The following is a 20,617-nucleotide window of genomic DNA, read 5'->3' as shown; positions in this document are numbered from 1 at the left end:
TGGGTTTGTTGCTGAAGCCCAATACTTTTATTATGTCTTGTTTAGCCCAAGTCTTAGTAGTAGTTGTCTAAGTATCCTAAAAGGCCTAGGGTCACACGTGTCCCTGGATAAGTGGGTCTGTTATTTTCCTTTTTGTCCCATTAGCTGGTCATAGTCCTTATATATCCAGATTATCTTGTAGGTGAAGTTTTACTGATTATTATGAATTGAACTTTAATTTTTATCCTTTTATTTACTGTTTTATTGGGTTTTCTTAGCTCAAGTGTTACATAAACCAAATTCCTCTGCTCCTCATTACTCTCCATTTTTAGAAACCGGTAATACAACAAATAGGGTTTCAAAATTGAATTTCTCTCAACCCTAATTAGTCCTTTCCTTTTCAAATTCCAATTCATCTCCACGAAAAATGCGCACACACAATTCTTCAAGTGGAAATCACTGTATTGGATAAATTATTACGTTAATTTTTCTTTTTCTTTTTAACAATTTCATGAACGTCGACGATTTTTTCATGATTTAATGAATGGAGATTAGCTTAAGAGGGTGCTTGAATTGACTTTTTAAAAATACAACTTATAAGCTAAAAAACACTTAAAATAAGTAATTGCTTAAAAACACTTTTTATCTTTCTCAAACACGAAAAAAAAAAAGAGCTTAAAAGCCAAAAAGCACTAAAAATTAGGCAGTCCAAACACCCTCTAATAATATACAAATTCACCCTTCTACTTCTGTATATTTCAATTTGACCCCTGATATTTACCAAGACTTTTTCCTTATACAGTTGCTCTCACTCTCCATATTTAGAACCAGTAAATACAACAAATAGGGTTTCAACAAAATTGAATTCCCTGCAACCCTAATTTAACTCCTTTCCTTTTCAAATTTCAATTTGTCTCCACTAAAAATGCACACACACATTCTTCTTGTGGAAATCACCGTACTGGATTATTAGATTAAATTATTTTTTTCACAAAATTTCATGAACGTCCACTATTTCTTTCATGTATTTGTTTACCAACACATTACTCTTCCTCCATTCCAATTTACATGGCACAATTTGTGTCTCAAAAATAATGTCATCTTTTTATATTTAAAAATAATTTAATTTTATGATATGATTTACAGCTACACAAATATACTGAGGCTTATTCTATATCACAAATTTTAAAAGTTTCTTTTATTTCTTAAACTCCTCCGCACCTTTCTACCTCTTTCATATTTCACATAAATTGGAACGGAGAGAGTAATAACTTACAAATCCACCCTTCTACTTCTTCATATTTCAGTTTGACCCCTGCTATAAGACTTTTTGCTTGCAGTAACCAAATTCCTCAGTCTCCATTTTTAGAACCAGTAAATACAAATAGGGTTTCAATTTAGGAACAAAAATGATTTCTCTGCAACCCTAATTTAACTCCTTTCCTTTTCAAATTTCAATTTATCTCAAAAAAAAAAAAAAAAAAAAAAGCTCTGTGGAAATCACCGTACTGGATAAATTATTATTTTTTATTCACAAATTTTCATGAAATTTTTCATGACTTATGAATGGAAATTAACTTCTTCTCCGTCACCGGCGCCGTCACGTTTATCTGTTGCGTTTTCGCCACGTCAGCAGCTTTTATAACTCTCCGATCAAAAAAATCAGTAAAATCGAACGGTGGAGAGGAAACGACGACATCGCATTTGATTAACGGTGGAGATATGGTTGAGAAGTTGACTGGGGCGTCGATGATGGAACAATTAGTACCTGAGATAACGACACATGCGTTGAGTTATTTGGATTATCCGAGTTTATGTAGGTTATCTATGACTAATTCACTTATGAGGAAAGCTGCTAATGATGATAATGCTTGGAAAGCTCTTTATCATAAGGTCTGTGCAATTTGAAAGTTTTAATTTTTTTCGCGTTATTAGTGATAATTGTATTTGATTGGATATGTTTAAAATGTTAAGTTTAGGTTATATATAGGAGATTATGGAGGACATGAATTAGGGTAGAAGGCTAGTAGATAGTTGAGCATTGTCAAACGTAGCTCTTTTAGTTTCTGTTATTATATGTTGTTTCCTGTACTTCGATTATCGTATTATTTTGAAAGTTGCTAATGATGATAATGCTTGGAAAGCTCTTTATTGTATGGTGTGCGCATTTGAAATTTCCCTCAAGTTTTAATTTTTTTGCATTAGTGACATCTCCATAAATTTAGCTTATATACTAGTGTTATATTAGTGATGGTGGAAGAAATTTTTTAAAATGATAGTTGAAAAGCTAGCTTGATACAGTAAATAACAAATCAAGGCTAATATTTGAACTTTTTAATGAATATGAATAATTGGAAGTTTTAGTTTAAAAATAGAATTGTTTCAAAATTCGATGACGAATTCACTTATGAGGAATGCTGCTAATGATGATAATGCTTGGAAAGCTCTTTATCATAAGGTGTGTTCATTTGAAAATTCCCTTGAAGTTTCAATTTTGTCGCGTTATTAGTGTGAAAAAGATGTTAAATTTGACTGGATATGCTTAACATTTTAAAATTTTGCTTATATACTAGTGTTATATTAATGAGGAAAGCTGCTAATGATGATAATGCATGGAAAGTTCTTTATCATAAGGTGCGCATTTGGAAGTTCCCGGAAGTTTTAATTTTTTCGCGTTATTAGTGCGAAAAAATGTTCAATTTGAATGGATATGCTTAAAACGCTAAATTTAGATTACATGCTAGTGTTATATTTATGAGGAAAGCTGATAGTGATGATAATGCGTGGAAAGCTCTTTATCATAAGGTGTGTGCATTTGAAGATTCCCTTGAAGTTTTAATTTTTTCACGTTATTAGTGCGAAAAAAATGTTGAATTTGAATGGATATGCTTAAAATGTTAAATTTAGATTATATACTAGTGTTATATTTATGAGGAAAGCTGATAGTGATGATAATGCGTGGAAAGCTCTTTATCATAAGGTGTGTGCATTTGAAGATTCCCTTGAAGTTTCAATTTTTTGCGTTATTTGTGTGAAAAAAACGTTCAATTTGAAGTTACCAGTTGTTTTTTTTTATTTTTATAAAAAAAAACGTTAAATTTGACTGGATATGCTTAAAATGTTAAATTTAGATTATATACTAGTGTTATATTAGTGATAGACTTCATCAAAAAAAAATATTAGTGATAGTGGAAGAAAAATATTACTAATATGATAGAGCTGCAAATGATGATAATGGATGGAAAGCTCTCTGTCATAAGGTGTGCTTTTGAAAGTTCCCTGAAGTTCTAATTTTTTAGCATTATTAGTGATGTCTCCATGTCATTTAACATAATTGTATTTGACTGGATATGTTTAAAATGTTACTCCCTCTGTCCCAATTTAAGTGCCTTAGTTTGATTGGGCGTAAAGTTTAAGGAATAAAAAGAGACTGTTGAATCTCGTGGTCCTAAATTAAAGCTGTGTGCAATGTAATAAATTAGCCTTTGAATCTTGTGGTTTTAAACATGCCATGTAGGGTGTTTGAATTGTCAACTTACTAAATATAGAATTTGGGACAGGCCAAAAAGGAAAGTAACGGGTTGGGATCCCCTCCAGTGGAAAAGTCTCCAGTAATGTTCAATGCACGCACTGATCAAAGCCACGTGTCAACCTATATAATTAATGGATTAGATTGTAACTCCTTTGTCATTCTCGGTCATCTTAGTTTTCCGCTGTCACCACATTCCTAACTCTCATTTTCTTTTTCTAAACAAATCATAGTCTCTCTCGACGCTCCTTTCCTCTTTATGAGTAGTAGAGCTAAATTGAAATAGCTAAACACAAGAAATGGGTCTAGAGAATTTGTTCTTCATAACAGAGATTATATTTTCAGCAACATTGATCTCGCACAACAGATATATCTCCGCAAATGCTTCTTTCAAGCAAAGATTTTGAGGACCTTCAAACAAGAAATGGGTTGAGTTGAAAAATGTGCAATTTCACCGGTGTAATAATATTTCTGTTTGAACATCGGTTAATATTTTTAATTGCTAAGTTCTCATTGAGCCGAGTTTGGGAGGTAATGAACGTGGGAAGAAGGAGCAATAAATAACTTGTGTAATAGTAATTGAGAAGAGGGAAACCCGAGTTTTTTTATAAAGTTACAGTACGAAAATTATAGCTAATTTGGGGAGTGAAATTCCTTGGAGAAGAAGAGTACAAAGCTTGTGGTCTCATCATCCATGGTTGCAAACTTTCAGCCAAGCTGTTTGAAGACCAAGTTATCATACCCTATTTCTTTACTTAGAAAGGATGGAGTATATTTAGTGAAAATAAGGGTGTATTAGGAAGTGGGTGATGGGCAGAGGAGAAAGGTAACAGAGAATGGAGTGTTGAAAGTAAGGTGATGGTGGAAAACCAAATTGACAGAGAATGAATTAGGGGTTTCTATCTAAGCCATTAATTGTAAAGGTTGACACGTGGCTTTGATCAGTGGGTGGGTGCATTGAACCTTACTGGAGACTTTTTCACTGGAGGGGATCCCAACCCGGAAATTAACACTCTTAAATTGGGACGGAGGGAGTAAATTTTTTTCGATTTCTATTATTATCTGTCGTGTCTTGTACCTCTATTATATCACTCTCTCTATCCCAATTTAAGTGTCTTAATTTGATTGGGCCCATAGTTTAAGAAACAAAGGAAGACTTTTGAATCTTGTGGTTTTAGACTTGCCATCTAGAATGTTGGAATTGGAAAACTTACTAAATATAGAAAGAGACACTCTTTTTTGGGGCAGACCAAAACGGGAAGTAAGACACTTAAATTGGAATGGAGGGAGTATTATTTTGTTGTAGTTACTGACTATCGGAACAACCTCTCTACCTTCCAAGGTAGGGGTAAGGTCTGCCTACACACTACCCTCCCCAGAGCCCACTTGTCGGGTTACACTGGTATGTTGTTGTATGCTTAAAATGTTAAATTTAGATTATATATGGTGTCACATTAGTGATGGTGGAAGAAAAATATTAATATGATAGTTAACAATCAAAAAATATTAGTTGAAAAAGCTAGCTTGATAGAGTGAAAATCTCATCAAGCCTAATATTTGAACAGTTTAATGAATATGAATACTTGGAAGTTTTGAGTTTAAAAATAGAATTGCTTCAAATTTTCTGGGACACCCCAAAGTGGGAAAGTGCAGTATTGATTTGACAGTCAGCTGGAGGATGATTGAAGACGACTCGTAATTATTTGTTTTAGAACATTGTTATTCACCAAATATGTTGGAATAGGTATCTGGATGACTTTAGATTTAGTTCAACGAAGCATGTTTCACGTAGAGGTTAATGTTGTCTAATCTTACTCTGTCTGAACTGAGTTTAAACGGATGTTTTGACTGACTGTGTAGATGATAGGCTTTTAGCTGTCTTTAATCCAAGCTAAAGAGAGTAGTATTGTCTATATTAGCAGTTCAACTATTGAACCATTTAATTCTCTTGTTCATATATGTATGACATAACTAGCATCCCCAAAGTATTCATCATATTTCATTGGTATTGTCGTGGAAGTGCTAGGAAAAAAATTCCAGGGATGGTTTGAGTAAAATTAAACTTGTGTTTCTCCATCTCATTTCCTGTTGTTATCTGGGATTAGGAAAATCAACAGTCTAATTGATGCTTTTGTAAAACGATAAGTGAGTTACACTATCTTAGATAAGGCGCTCATTAAGGTTATCTGAAGGCTGTTGTCAAAATGTCTCTTAGCTGTCTTCCTGCAGGTGCTTTTATGTATGTGTGTGGGCATTTAAGGGTATATGAGAATGCTGCTGTGCTGATCGGCTTGTTAACTTCTTCTATTAGGAAAATTATGGAAGTGTTAGACATTAAGGAAGCTATATCATCCAGTTTCCTCTAATTTCCAATGTTTTGAATCCTTTTATTTCTAGATGAATGATCAGCTTTTCAGGTTCTGTTTGCCTATTTATTTTTTGTTCTCATGCGAAGCGTTGTAGGATTTTTGAGCTTAGTGCATTTATTATAGTATTATTGTTTTAAATAAAAAAGAAGCTTAGTATAGGATTTTGATGTCTAAAATTGCTTTGAAGTTATTACGCTGTGAAGTTTCTGTGGTCCAAGTGTTATAATTGCTAAATAGTTATGCCAAATTAAGGATGAAAAGCTTATTTCACGCATAACATAATAGCCAAGTCCTCCTGCCAGCATTTGTATGCTTGTACCCCGGGGTTCAGAACCTTTAGTATACCATCCACCCCAAATTGAATTCTCCCCTTTGATATGGCATACCTACAATGTTGTTTAGAATTATAATAATGCACCCGTTTTTCATAAGAGAATTAAGAGTTTTATTGTACCAAAGAAATCCCCCAGTAACCAATCACAAATTGAAGAAAAAGGAGGGTGGGGGTGGATTCCCTACTATATATGGTGTACGATACAGTCAATTTTAAGGGAAACATATTCAAGAAGTATACGAAGAGGGAAATACACAATACTCAATGTGAAAATGGTAAGAAAAGGATATACAAGGACAGTAAGTTACTTATATTTGGAATTCAAGGGGAGAAAAAAGTTTACGTAATTGGGAAAGTTCTTTGTGTTATACTGCTACAAGATATGTGGTAGAGCTTTCCATTCCTTGATAAGGATGTGCTAGAGCTTTCCCTTTGATGAAAGTGGACACTAATTCTTGAGGGCTTCTTCGTTGTCCAGTTTTTGGACATTATTTTAGCTCTATGGACTTGTGATATTAGTAGATGCACACATACATAGGGATATCTGGCCAACTATAATAATACAGAAGGTCCCAAGTGGATGACGTAGTGGTTGAAGCATGAGAGTAACAACTCGGAGATTCTAAGTCAGAATTCCAGCCCATCTGCTTCAGTCCTGGTGGGCACGATTATGTAGCCAACCTGTGCTTGTGAGCTAGATAGGCTCGAGGTGCGTGCTAGGTGGCTGGATACCACTGCATTTTTTAAAAAAAAAATAAAAAATAAAAAGAAGAAAGAATAAGACTGAAAAGAAATATGAGGATTGTTTTACTTCTGTTACCTACATCAATTAAAACTCTGTTCGAATCGATTTTGATTTGCTCGGAAATTGGGAAAAAAGAAATAGAAGCTGATAGACTAGGAGTTTACAATCTAGAAGTAATTGAGAAACAGAATTTGTAAAGAATGTCATACCTTGTAGAATGCCCCAAGATTTTTCATTGGAAAAAACAAAAAGTACAATAATTCCTTTTGTTCTTTGTTCTTTGTTCTTTTTTTTTTTTTTGACATGGTAACAAGCTGTATTGAAATAAAAAAGGGCCATTGAAGGCCATAGTTACAATGAAGCTTTATAAAAGCTATAGAAATTCAACTAGCAACTAAAGAGACTCTAGGAACTGTATTAGAGTCTTTGTATCATCTATATACTTTTCTTTACACCAAAAATGCAAAAGTCGAATACAATAACAAAAGCAACCCTATCCCTTTTGTTTTTCCTTAGGTGACCTGAGCATAGGATTCAATAGATGATGAACCCCTACTCCTGGGGTGATTGCTTTATCTGTTGTCTCTTGTCTGATCTTTTGGTAGACTTGGTTTGAGCCCTGTGGAAAAACTTGCACATGGCACGTTTATTCAGAAATTTGGGTTGATAGATTAAGATGGAAAAAAAGAAATACGAGATCGGATTTACATTTATTTCCCGCATCAATTAAAACTTGTCTCAATGATCGTCATTTGTTTGGAAATTGGAGGGAAAGTAATTGAAGCTGAAGGACGAGGATCTTGCAATCTAAAAGGCATTGTGAGAGAAGTGGAAACAAGGGCTTACCTTGCTGCTTCTTTTGTATCAGATAATTACGTCTGTCATCTTACTTTCCTGTCCTTTAAAATGATAGACTTCGAACGCCAAACTTCCATGTTAAGTTGTTATTAAGGTTAGGGAAATTTTTTGAAAGCATCATATCTTTGTTGTTTTTACATGTATTCGGATGCGCCAAATTTATTTTTAACCAGCACATGGCTGGAAGGGTCGGTGTAGTGATGATCTTTCGGTGTAGTGATGATCGTTTGTTTTCTCCTCATCTCTTAGGATTTCACATTGGAGCAGGATTCTGTGACTCCAATTAATGGATGGAAGGCTTACTATGCAGCTACAAGAGCCATTATGAATGTCAATGCCGAGTTTTTTAAAATTATTAAAGAAAGATCAGTCCCAGCTATGGAGCGTTTTTGGCTCAATGCAGACTATGTGAAGTGTTTTCATGCCTCTGGGGAGTACTTTACAGGGTATGAATTTTTCCATCCTCTGAGGAGGGTTGGCTTTTGTGTTTTACTACTACTTTATATCTGCACCTTGCATGTCTGTCGTTTTGTTGATTAAAATCTCTGAAATATTTGGTGACAAACTTGTGATCCTTCTCCTTGGAATAACCAAGACTCTTGACTTTGGTTTCTCTGGGCATTTATGTTTTGTGTTGTCTGCTTTTGAGAGGCTTTTGTATGATCTGAATTGCTGGTCGGTAATTTTCTTTGTCATTTGCAAGTGGGTTGAGTTCTTCCTTTTCATATTTGTTGTGTATAACTTCTCTCTATGTTGTTTGTGTGAGGCTTTCCAAACGGTGTATGATAGTCTTCGGTTACTCCACTCATTCCGTTAAGGTCTTGGTTAGATGGTTGGATTCTTTCACATGGTAATTTGAGTCTAACACAGTAAGCCTGCTACTACAACATCTTTTTCTTTACTTGTATCAATATGGGCTTCTTTCTCACAGTTTAGTCCCTCGAACCATTAACTTTGTTTTAGGCAGTCTTTTGCGTGTTGAGCCTTCTCTTTCTATCTCAGGCACACTCTTCCGCCTATTATCCTCTACTTTCGAGGATCATTCTTCAGCTTGTCAAGCTACTTCAATTTCCACAAAAGAAAAAAAAATGTAAAGAAGAAAAGGTGGAAACAAAATAGTCCTAGTCCACATCTAACCCAGATTGGATTAGATGTGTGGGAGTGTGCTAGAAAATATATTTGCCAGATGCAGTTTTTATTTTCCTTTTTCTCTAATGAGCTTGATCTGATATTGATTTTTTCAACTAAGGTGCAACCTTCATCACAGCAATTGTAAAGTTTATCTATTCGCCGCTCACCGTAACGCAAGCTCACTAGGGCGATTGTTTTTCGTGTGACATGTTTGATTTCCACGTCTTTATGTCATTCAGCACATCTTTAGTTGGTTCTAGAATTTATTTGCCAATGCAGTTTTAATGCAGTCATTGGCTAGAATGATCTAATGTAACATGTTTCATCTCCACATCTTTATATCATTCGGCATGTTTGGAGTTGCTTCTAAAATGTATTTGCTGGTGCAGTTATAATGCAGTCATTGGCAGCTGGCAGCTGGCTTTTAACTGGGAGCAAAATGTTGATGTCGAAATTAGAGACGTAAAGGCAAGGGTAATGACAGATTTAGCTTGGGTGACTATGAAAGCTTATCTTAATATGGGATCAGGTAATGTGACTAATGTGTTTGAATTCCATAATGGGAGATGGTACATGGTCCATCATCACTGCTCAGTGATGCTCATTCATGGAGGTGCAGGACAACAAGTTGTGCAGGGATAGAGATTAAACAAGGCAACTGTGAAGAAGATTGATTATTCTTTAGAAATTGGAAAGTGGTATAGAGATCGTCTATAGTAGGTTTGATTTCGTCTGGAACCTTCATAAAATTATCTTATGTAGTTTCTGCTTCCCCCCTTGTCTTTTCTCCGCCAAAAATCTCAGCTTCATCTCTTTGGTGGTTTAGAAAAATCTATAGTTTCTTGCCACCGATTTTTGCTTCGCTAACTTTCTTGGTATACAAATGCACAGTTTGATTTGTCAAAATTTGCAAATGTGGTTATGGTTATGGCCGTGGAGAAGGAACCCCTCTTGGATTAGTCTTGTAATTCAAGAATGTGGTTAATAAGCCTAGGAGATATGACATTAGCCTTTGACCCTTGAAAACTTGGGACAGTTTGGTGAGGTTCAAAACCTTGTACCTTCCAATTTAAGACTAGATGACAGCCTTGAAATAAGAAGGCAAAAGAAAGAATTTAAGGTGCTGCTGAAAGGCACTGATCCTAAACAAACCAAAGTCGAGGTTCCATCTGCAAGAAATTCAATAGAAGTTACGGATGCATCAACAGTGAAACTTTTTTTTTTTTTTTTTTTTTTTTTTTTTTGTCAAAGACAAAAAATGTCGATGGTGATGACTCTTCAAAGTGATTATAAAGGACATGGGGTAGTTGATTGTTTAAAAGATGTTCCTAGCGCCAATCTTGCGGTTAGATAATCGTGTGCATGCTTGGCTAAAACTTTGCGGGAATATTGCGATCAGATTTTTTTTTTTTTTATGTTCATATATCTTATGTGTAAAATTAAAGTTCTGAAAAAATAATATAGAATTAAAAATAAAGTTGTAAAGAATCAGAAAATTAATTGGTAAAGAGCATATTCGTCAAGACAAGAACGTGGAATCAGTCAGAAAGGGAAAAAGGCAAAGGCAATTCATGGAAGGAAATTGTCATGTTAAGTCGAATTAGTCTCCACCACGCACAGAGTTGGATAATTTTTTTGTGACTTGTCATTAGTTATGTGGCCCACAAGAACTTAGGCCAAACGAAAGAAAGAAAAGCTTGACTATAAGATACATGGCGTTAATCTTTGGGACCTAGAGATAAAAAATCTGGCTGACCCGCAATTTTTATCTTAATTTGAAACGACTCTGCATTGCAAAACAGACGCAGCTCCCAATTTTGATTTTGATATAATTCCCTTCACTAAATTTCAAAACTTTTCCATACATCTATTACTAAAGGTTTAAAACATCGATCCACTTAAACTTGTCAGCAAGTTTCATTTAGATGTTAAATTACGAAACATTGTTTCAATTGAAAGATACGAATTAAGTGATAAAATGTTCTTATTTGATTCAAATTTTGAATTTTATTTTGCGCGTAATCTCAAATGTCCATTAAGTAGATAAATTAACCACTTAAAATATTGAAAAAATATCACTGCATATCACTTTAGGTAAACTAATTACCCGTTGTAGCCATTTTTTTAACATGCTTTAGCCACTTTTCTTAGTTTGGTGCCACTGTTGGATTTCTATGTTTGAATTTTATGTTTTTGCTTTTGTCTATTATTAATAAATATCCCACGAAATTTCTTAGTGGTTGCTAAAAAAAAAAAAAAATTAAAATGTGTATAAATATTTTTATACATTATTATACATTTTTATACGGTGTAGAAATGTATATAAACACCTCTTATACATTATGTATAAACCCCTTTTATGTATAAACACCTCTTGTATGAGTTTGTATAAAATTGTATACTAGTTGAAAGTGTTATACGCCTCTTGTATAAATTTGTATAATCATGTATATCCAGTGTAAAAGTGTGTATGAACACCTCTTATACATTACTATACACTTTTATACAAGATTGATACATTATCTATTCCAGGCGTATAAAGTTGTGTATTATTGTATAAAGTTGAATATTCAAGTTGGGCCATAAAATGTTGGACTGTAGGTTTGTAATTTAAAATATGGGCTATGAATATGTAATTTTGATCCATAAATTGTGTATAAGTGAAATTTCCCCTAAAATATTTCATCTCATTTAAATATACACACTATCCTAAAATTAGAACAAATGTCTTCAGATGTTTTACGAATCACTGAGAATAACTAATACTATAATTAAAGAAGGTTATATATTTTACATGATTGACTTATGTACTTAATGGACATTTGAGAATACAATGAAAAAAAAAATAATCAAAATTTGAACCGATTATTTGGGATTGCTTTATTATTATATTGACCTTTCTAATAGAAAAAATGAAGAAAAAGAAATAAGTACTTGCTTTTCCTTGGTGTCAAATTAAGTATTATTCCAATAACAACATTATCACTATGAGCTCCACCACCATGGCCACAGGTGGTAGCAGCTCCATTTTTCTTTCCATCCAAACACCACAATCCCAAAAATTACAAACTTTATCACCTAGACAATTTTCTTTGACTAACAATAAGTGGTCTACATTGTCATTAAGTCATAGGAATTGTCTGTTAGAATTTAGTTCTTTTCTTTGTTCTTCTTCCACTTCTTCAACTCCACTTGTTGAAGAAGAAGAAGAAAATAAAGAAGTGAAAGAAAATGGGTCTAATGATGATGTTCTTACAGCTTCAATAAACCAAGAATCTAATTCAAGTTTACCTCCTGGGTATGCTCAATTTTGTATTTCAATTCATTTCTTGAATTTTACTCCCTTTTTGGAAATTTGTGGCTAGTTAGTTTTATCTGATAAAGTTTGAGTCTTTGCATCAGGAATGTTTAGAAACTGTTAGAAATGTGTGATTGCTGCAATTAAAATCAAAATTGCTAGAGATGTAATACTTTTATTTATTTGTCTGAGTATAAGAACAGACCTCTCTTTCTATTGCTTTATAATAATCAATAAATTCCCGAGGGTCAGTGACTTAAGGTTCGAAACTTGGTGGATAATGGCCGGTCCCTTTACCTTTCTCCGCTTAAATACTAGACTTTTGTCTGCGGTGTGGTAGGATTTGAACCCATGACATGCACCTAACCATATATCACACGTTGCGCTCTTTCCACTAGATCAAGGTCCGGGCGCGAAACCTTTGTCTTCATTATAAAGTTCAACTTTGTCAGTACTCGGTCCAAAAACTTAACTTGTTAGATAGTGGACATTGTATTTCTGTAATTATTTTAGTTTTAATCATGGTTTAGTTTAATGTGTGACCTGTTAGGAGATCTGAAGTGTGAGCTTTTAGGTTGTTCTAATGCATAAAAAAGTTAACACTTCTCAAATGTAATTTAATTGATTTGGTAATTGTCGTTAACATCGGTTTGAGAAGGAGAGAAAGATGAGTGATTTGATATCCTTGAGTGGGACAAATTGCCAACTTAAAATTTAGACATTGCCACTTGAATTAGTTCTTTTTATTTGTGGTTCTGCGGTAGTCGAAGTCGAAATGGGGTGGGCATTTTAGTAGATAGTGAATTAAGGGATTTTGATAGGATGATGTCGATTAAGGTGGTCGTTGAAGGGCTTGAACATTATTAGTGCTTATCCGCCGCGAGCGGGCGGCGAGAAGGAGAAGAGGCGGCTTTGGGAGGATTTGGACGAGTTAGTGGGAGGCATACATGTTAGGAGGTGATTTCTAATGGCACATCGGGCCTATTTTAGGTTATGATGATGTGCGTGGAAGCTTTGCCGGGGACGAAATGGAGGAGGAGCCAATTCGAGTTTCCCATAAAAGGAGGAAGGCTTGGTAACCTTTCGTAGTTTGGTGGCTAAGACTGTAGACTTTTACTCAGGAAGGATGATTAATTGATTGATGGTAGGGATCAAGATGACGAGGAAGAAAAGGGTCGTGGATGAACCTAAGATTGAGGGAGTTTGACCACGACTAGTTGGAGATGGGAGAGAATTGAAGGATATGGGGGCACAGGATAGTAGTGGGGAAGGGTGGTGGGAAAGTGTTGGGGGTCTCGACGAGGTAGTCGTGGTCGGCACGAGTGGTGGAATGGAAAAGTTCAAGGGAAGGTGGAGACGAAAGAAGGTGGCGTATGCGAAGTTGATAGAAAGCAAGGATGAGGTGGAGAAGTGGACGAATAGGGAACTTTATAAGATAGTTCGGTTTCGACGGCGGCTTTTGAACGCTTGTCTTTGTGAACTAGAAGACAAAGGAGGGGATCGAAATTGTTCGGGCTAGCGAGTCGAGAGAGAGAAAGGCACGTGATGTAATGGCAAAGTATTGGTAGAGGAGACTCTCGTTAGACGGAGATGACGTCTGCTTCTACAAACTCTTGAATGAAGAAGGGGACGGGGAGACATTGTGTTGGGAGATTTAGAACATACGGAAGGCGTCACGATTTTGGGTATTGCGGGGAGTATTAAGGTTGAGGAGGTTAAGGGTGTTGTTCGTAGGATGCGCGGGAAAGGTAATTCGGGGAATTTTGGAAGAGCGCGGGCCCGCAAGTTTGGAGTGGTGACTAGGTTGTTTAATGTCACACGCAATGATGCCGAAGAATGGAGGTCGAGTGTGTGAGGAAGGGAGATATCCGGAAGTTGCATAACACTATAGAGGTAAGCCATATGAAAGTGTGGGGAAAGGGTGGTGGAGATGAGGGTGAGGAGAGGCGTGTCTATTTGTTCGGATTCATCGGGACGCTCTACGAAGCCATCCATCTTGTGAGAGAGGCGGTGGAGCAGCGTATAGGGAGATGGTATTCATCGACCTAGAAAAGGCTTACGACAAAAGCAGAGATCCTGTGGAGATGCTTGGAGGCTAAGGTGTCTAGCGTACATTAGGGTGATCGAGGACATGTGTGGGGGGCAAAACCGGGGTTAGGAGGAGACTCGAGCACTTTCGGTTGTGATCGGATCGACTCTAGTCGTTTTTGTTGCCTTGGTGATGGATGGATTGACGCGGCAAATTCAAGGTGAGGTGCCATGGTGTATGCATTTCGCGGATGACCCGATCGATGAGACTCGTAGCGGAGTTAACGTTAGGGTTGGAGACATACTACGAGTCTAAAATTACTTAGAGTGCAAGTTCTGAAGTACCTCGGGAGGGCGGCTTGGAAGTCATCAGAAGAAAAGTAGTTTAGTATCTTGGGTCATGCAAAGGCGGCGGGAGATTCACATATCGGGGCGGGGTGGATGTGGATGCTTATGTGACAAGAAGGTGCCACCACAACTTAAGGCAAATCTATGTTGTATGGGGCGGAGTGTTGGATAAGATCTCTCACGTTAAAAGATTGCCGAGATGAGAATGTTGAGATGGATGTGTGGCCACACCAGGAGTGACGATTAGGAATGAGGATATTTGGGACAAGGTGGGAGTGGCCTCGATGGAAGACAAAATGAGCGAGATTGAGATGGTTTGGGCATGTGAAAGAGAGACAGATGCCCCGGTGCGAGGTGAGGTTGGCCATGGATGGTTTCGGACGAGGTAGGGGTAGGCCGAAGAATTATTGGGGAGAGGTAATTAGACACGACATGGCGCTCACAGGGACATGACCTTAGATAGGGTTTGGAGGACCCGCATTAGGGTAGAAGGCTAGTAGATAGTCTCGTTATCCTTTCTTATTAGTAGTCGCATTATGTATAATTTCTTGTACTGCGCACTATTATATTATTTCGTGCTTTGATTATCCTATGTTATACGTACGTTATTTCATTTCCATATGCTTTGAATCTCTTAGCCTTATCGACCTCTTTTTATGCTTTTTAACGACCGTCCTACCTTGGTAGGAGTAAGGTGGACACTCTACCCTCCCCAGGACCCACGTTGTGGGATTTCCTTCAGGTTGTTGTTGTTGTTGTTGTAGTGACTGTTTTGGTTGTTGAAACTATAATCACGAATACTTGTCCGACTTCACTCAAATTGAAGGTGTGTGATGTTCAATCAAAGATGCATAAAACTAGTTAGATCAGTTCACTGAGCAAAAGAAGAGGAAGGAATCCAATGCATAACACCATTCTCTTGCATGTATTTCCAAAGGATGATCAATATCTTGATAATGCAAAATTTTAAAATTACTTATTTTTGGATTTTAATTCTATATTTTCTTGGTAAATGTAACACATTTATCAGCTCTGCAAGTTATAACCTTGTGCAAATTATTTAACTCATTTTTGGATCAGATGCTTCAACCTTAAGAGATGTTACCAACTTCCTTTTTAAACATTAGAATGGGAGTTTTGACTTTTCCATGGCAAGTTTATTAGTTACAGAGAGCTGAGCTTGAATGATGATTTTGTTTCCCTTAATATGACTTCGCTATTTCTTTTAAGCGGTTGCTAATATAAACAAACATATTCTGCAATTTTATGATTTGACCTGATGTCTTTACAGTGCATGTCAGGGCTGTGGGAGAATGGAGAAAGAAAGTGGCTGCAATGGCGAAGGACGGATACAAGGAGGAATTGCAACAGTTCCAGGTTTTGGTTGGTGGCCGATAAAGGCTTACAGGCCTTGCCCTGCTTTTGTTGCTTCGGGTGGTAGGTACAAAAGGTTTGGACAAAGCATGGATGAAGTTGTCTCTGGGAGAGGAGGTAAAGTTAATTCAGTCGGGGCTGATTCTGAGGTTCAATCAAGGTAGAGATCTAATTGGTCTATTTCGGCTCTTCTCATCTCTTTGCACTTTGCAACATTAACTGTGTGGTGACATAATGAGGAGTTTAACTTGAAATTATTTGTACAAGATAAACACCGACAGCTGCAAAAAAATCTTTGGATCAAACACTCTTGCTACTGCATTCTACCGATTGCTTAAACTTTAGTCTAAAAGACAACAAAAAATGACAAAAGCTACTACTCAATCCCAAGCAAGTTGGCCTCATTTTCCATGTCGTTCCTCATATTCCCTTTCTCCCAAATCTTGATTGAGTATTGCATGTACTACATTGCCTACATTTCTTTCCTATGTTACTCCTTACCAGCCAATATTTGGTGGAACATGTCACAGTAAATTGACAACAACACCACAACAACTACTACGCCTCAATACAAACAAGTTAGGGTCGGCTATACGAATCTCGCCGACCATGTTTCTCCATTTAAACTCATATCAACAAATATTATACAAAATAAAAATAAGAAGTACTAGAAATTTTCTGTATTTTCTACTAGCAATCTGGAATATAAATCTCTGACATAGATAAAAAGACTCCTAGTAAACATTAGACCTAAAGTAGACGTGCTAACGTTACTAAAACATGTTCACAGTAAAATGGCAAGAGAGTTAAATATGTGTTAGTGCGTCCAGCCTTTTGTTAGTACTTCTCTTTCTTTCATTTGTATCATTGTTAACTACTACTACAGTATTGGACTTCCCTTTATTGCAATGTATACAATGTGATGTTATGAGTTTAAGTACTTAATTAAATTTCTGCAAAGCTAGTAACTCATTAATATATCTGTTTTGCCTTAATCAAACTTTGCAGCAAGAAAAAGAAGAGATCGAAGAGCTAACTGTTGGAAGGTAATTTAGCCAGCTCCAAGCCAATTATATTTTAAGAGATTGAAGGATGTTGATATTGTGTATTCAGCAACTAACTTGGCAGTTTTTCTGGCTCTCTTTGGTCTTCATGTGGAATGATAAAACTTGAATGGTGTGTATTTGTATTTGCATAATTGTTCCGAATCGTTAATTGTATCAGCAATTGTAATCAAGATGAACCATATTGTTTTTAATTTCATCTATACTAGTTTGCAACGGGAAAAATCATTGTTTCGGGTGGGTGGGGGTGGGTCCCGGGGGGGGGGGGGGAGGGGGCGCTCTCGGTGAGTATTACATTGTGTTAAGTTCATTGCTTAAACGGTCACTAAACTATTGAAAATAAATGAACAAAATCACTTTCTTTCTTTTATCGGGCTAAAAATGCCCTCGTCGTCAACCTTTTGGCTCATAAATGTCCTTATTTCTAACGACCCTATTTAAAAATATAATCAAAAATTTCGTTTATTACGTGGTAGGATTCTATTGGCTAATTTCAAAATAAACCTAATTAATTAAAATCCCAACCCAAAAAATCGGATCCACATAAAATCCATACCCGCCCCGCCTAAATGCCCCATTAAACTAAAATGAATTGACAATAATCTTCCTTGTTCATCTTCCTCATACCTTTCATCATCTTCATCACCAATTTATGGAATTAATCTCATTAAATCGAAAAATTCCAAGAACAAAAAAAAGAAAAATGGAAATAGTACAAAGAAACCCATAACCGAAAAAAGCAAAACAATGAAACTCATAACCAAAAAATTAGACTAGAACAACGGTGTCGATTTACTGAAAACTTCACTCCGCTGATGCATCGCAAAATCATCAATGCTATAGCAGCAAATTGGGTGAATTTGGGTGTTAAAATCAATTGGGTGATACTATTTTTAAGTTGGTAGCATGAATAACCATAGAATTGGAACTTAGAACCTGAGAAAAAAAGATGAATAACTCCATTGAAGCCATTAGAAGAAGACCTATGTTATTTTAAAAGTAGAGGGATTGGATCTTCGACATGGTGGTGGTAGAGATTTTTTTAGACGGGTCGGGTCAAAATACGGGTCATGGGTGGATTTTTTTTTAATTTGGGAAGGGTTTAAATTTGGGCCAATCAGATTAGGCCACGTCATAATGATTATTTTATTATTTTATTTTAAGGGGACCGTTAGAATAAGGGCATTTATGAGCCACAAGGTTGATGGCGAGGACATTTTTAGGCCGATAGGTAAATGGAGGACATTTTTTGTCACACCCCAACCTTGGGGGTTTGGGGTTTGGCGCACTCGGCACCTGAAAGGCCGAGTGAACCAACTGTGATATCTGAACTCTGTAACATGAATCATAGGCCGACAAGACCGTTGAATAACAACTGTAAGAAGTATATCATGACAACCTGCAAGCAGAAAAGGCCCAACAACACATATATGCATAACTAGGGCCAACAAGGCCACAACCAGGAAAGACAACTAGTCAGAAGGCCGGCAAGGCCAAACACAACACTTGTACACTGACTGATAGTCTGTAAGCCTCTAAGAGCACTAATATGCATCATCTGGTCGGGACAGAGCCCCGACGCACCCATAGCCATACTCATGATATATATATATATATGCATTCCTACTCAAGACTCTGACCAACAACTTCGGAGAAATGGAGTGCAACAACTAACTGCTGAGCATCTGGTACCCTACTGGGGTGGCACGCCAACCTGCCTATCTATACCTGTGGGCATGATCACAGAGCACAAAAAGGCGTCAGTATGAAATATGTACTGAATATGTAGGGCGATAAGTGTAAGCATAAGAAATATAAATAATAAGAGGGGAGCTATAGAGGCAACCTGAACTCTAAAACAAGCCGCTGAGGGCAATCATAACCACAATATGAATATAACTGTATGCTCGTAAAAATCATTCCTCACGGTGGAGGCTTATAACATATCATATCGTATAATAATATATATCCCTCTGTGGGGTGAGCTTATCATCATATCATCATCTCTGCCTAACTGATCAGTGGCGATGCACAGCTACGTGCCTACCCGGCCGCCTACAACAGGCTCGGTAAAGAAAGAAATCCATCTAGGTGCACATCTACGTGCCTTCTCGGCCGACTATAGCGCGGCTCGGTAATGAAAATAAATACATGTATAAGTGGAATGCAAGACCGACCTCAGAAGAGAAAACATAGAAAGAGTCGGAGTACATATCGTCGTTATTCTCCGACTATTGTTATTGTCGCTACGTTCATCATTCTTTAATCAATAGGCCAAAGAAATAAAAGTACAGGGAAACATCTTGTTATGAATTATACACGAAGCCGAAGTTAGCCAAACTCTTATGAAATATGATCGACACAACTTTTATCAGAAAAAGTATACCAACGGAAGGTTCGTCACCTTTGAGCAATAGACAAGAAGATAAGGATTAACTCAATTAAAGGAAGTACAGTCAATTCAACTTTGACGTGAAGAGTACCTCAACGAATATCATTCTTCGTTCGATAAACAAGAGGGATACAAAATGCAAAAGGTACTTCAATACAAGCTATTCATGAGAAAAGGGTAAGCTTAATCATTTTGGAAGCTATTCATGAGAAAAGGGTAAGCTTAATCATTTTGGAACATAATCGACACAAGTTGAACGGAAAGTCTGTTAATCGATAACTAAAAGGAGATATGGAACGTGGAACATACTTTGGTACAAGTCATAGATGAAGTATGGGTCAGCTCAATTATCATGGAACGCAATCGATCCAAGTTAACAGAACAACTTTTCAATGAAAGGCCATATGAAATCTAGTCATGCCACAAAGAGAATAGAAAGCCCTACATACCTCGTCGATGGAGTTATATATGTTTCCCGAGTCCTTGAACACCTTATGAACTATTTCCTACATAAGACGAACCATTTGGGATCAAAATCAAGTTCATAGCTCATAGAATTATTCATTTAGACATTTAATCGAGCAACTTGCGAGCATAAGTTAATAGGCTTATTTGTAGCTTAATTCTCCCGTAAGATGCTGCCATATCCCACTTTTATGCTCCTCCTCGTCATTACGATACCATCCATATCACCACAGCTCCAAACAACCCACCATAACCATACAAAACAGCCCAACAATTAAGTTATATTCATGAGAGTTAACAAGGACTTATTCTTATGGGATTTTCTCCAATTTTCTAGGTCTAAACGTTTGTAAAGCTCAAGGAGATGCAAAGAAGGTTAAAACATACCTCAGGTGTTGTAGAACACTTCAAACTATAAATTACTTCAAGGCGAAGTTTTCATCCGAGAAGCAAAATAGTGAAGAAATCACGATTCCGTAATCGCCATGTTGTTCTTCATGTTAAGGTTGATTGATTTGCACTTGGATTGGTTAGGATTCATGGAGGATTTGTTTGGAGAGTATATTAGGGTTTCCTTGTTCTTTGAAGATGAAGAAATGGAGATAAAATCGTGAAAAAGGTGATATATATACAAGGGCAAAATTTAAGCCACCGACTATGCTCGCTGTTCCCGCGGCAGTTTGCACCCTTGGACGGAAATGCA

The 20,617-nt window shown here is 36.5% G+C and overlaps 2 protein-coding genes across 2 annotated transcripts; both read left to right on the top strand.

Annotated features, from left to right (window-relative positions):
• Nucleotides 1-1,309: 1,309 nt before the first annotated feature.
• On the top strand, nucleotides 1,310-9,851 carry LOC132030672 (F-box protein SKIP8). Its single transcript, XM_059420396.1, has 3 exons — nucleotides 1,310-1,872; nucleotides 8,064-8,260; nucleotides 9,335-9,851. Exons 1-3 carry the CDS (start codon nucleotides 1,546-1,548, stop codon nucleotides 9,585-9,587), a joined length of 777 nt encoding a protein of 258 aa, XP_059276379.1. The 5' UTR covers nucleotides 1,310-1,545; the 3' UTR covers nucleotides 9,588-9,851.
• A 2,052-nt stretch (nucleotides 9,852-11,903) lies between these two features.
• Nucleotides 11,904-16,158, top strand: LOC132069495 (uncharacterized). The gene is made up of 2 exons (XM_059462837.1): nucleotides 11,904-12,243; nucleotides 15,911-16,158. Exons 1-2 carry the CDS (start codon nucleotides 11,933-11,935, stop codon nucleotides 16,155-16,157), a joined length of 558 nt encoding a protein of 185 aa, XP_059318820.1. The 5' UTR covers nucleotides 11,904-11,932; the 3' UTR covers nucleotide 16,158.
• The last annotated feature ends 4,459 nt before the right edge of the window (nucleotides 16,159-20,617 follow it).

Source organism: Lycium ferocissimum, chromosome 9 (genome assembly GCF_029784015.1).
Source record: "Lycium ferocissimum isolate CSIRO_LF1 chromosome 9, AGI_CSIRO_Lferr_CH_V1, whole genome shotgun sequence".
In the NCBI taxonomy this organism is placed as follows: Eukaryota; Viridiplantae; Streptophyta; class Magnoliopsida; order Solanales; family Solanaceae; genus Lycium; species Lycium ferocissimum.
Note: the sequence above shows the minus strand (reverse complement) of the source record. Positions and strands in the feature narration are given on the sequence as shown.

Excerpts from the sequence above, each read along its gene's own strand:
- LOC132030672 (XM_059420396.1), top strand. The coding sequence starts at position 1,546 with ATGGAAATTAACTTCTTCTCCGTCACCGGCGCCGTCACGTTTATCTGT. Across the intron at positions 1,873-8,063 it reads GGAAAGCTCTTTATCATAAG|GATTTCACATTGGAGCAGGA; the intron begins GTCTGTGCAATT and ends CTCATCTCTTAG. Across the intron at positions 8,261-9,334 it reads TCTGGGGAGTACTTTACAGG|TTATAATGCAGTCATTGGCA; the intron begins GTATGAATTTTT and ends TTGCTGGTGCAG.
- LOC132069495 (XM_059462837.1), top strand. The coding sequence starts at position 11,933 with ATGAGCTCCACCACCATGGCCACAGGTGGTAGCAGCTCCATTTTTCTT. Across the intron at positions 12,244-15,910 it reads AATTCAAGTTTACCTCCTGG|TGCATGTCAGGGCTGTGGGA; the intron begins GTATGCTCAATT and ends ATGTCTTTACAG.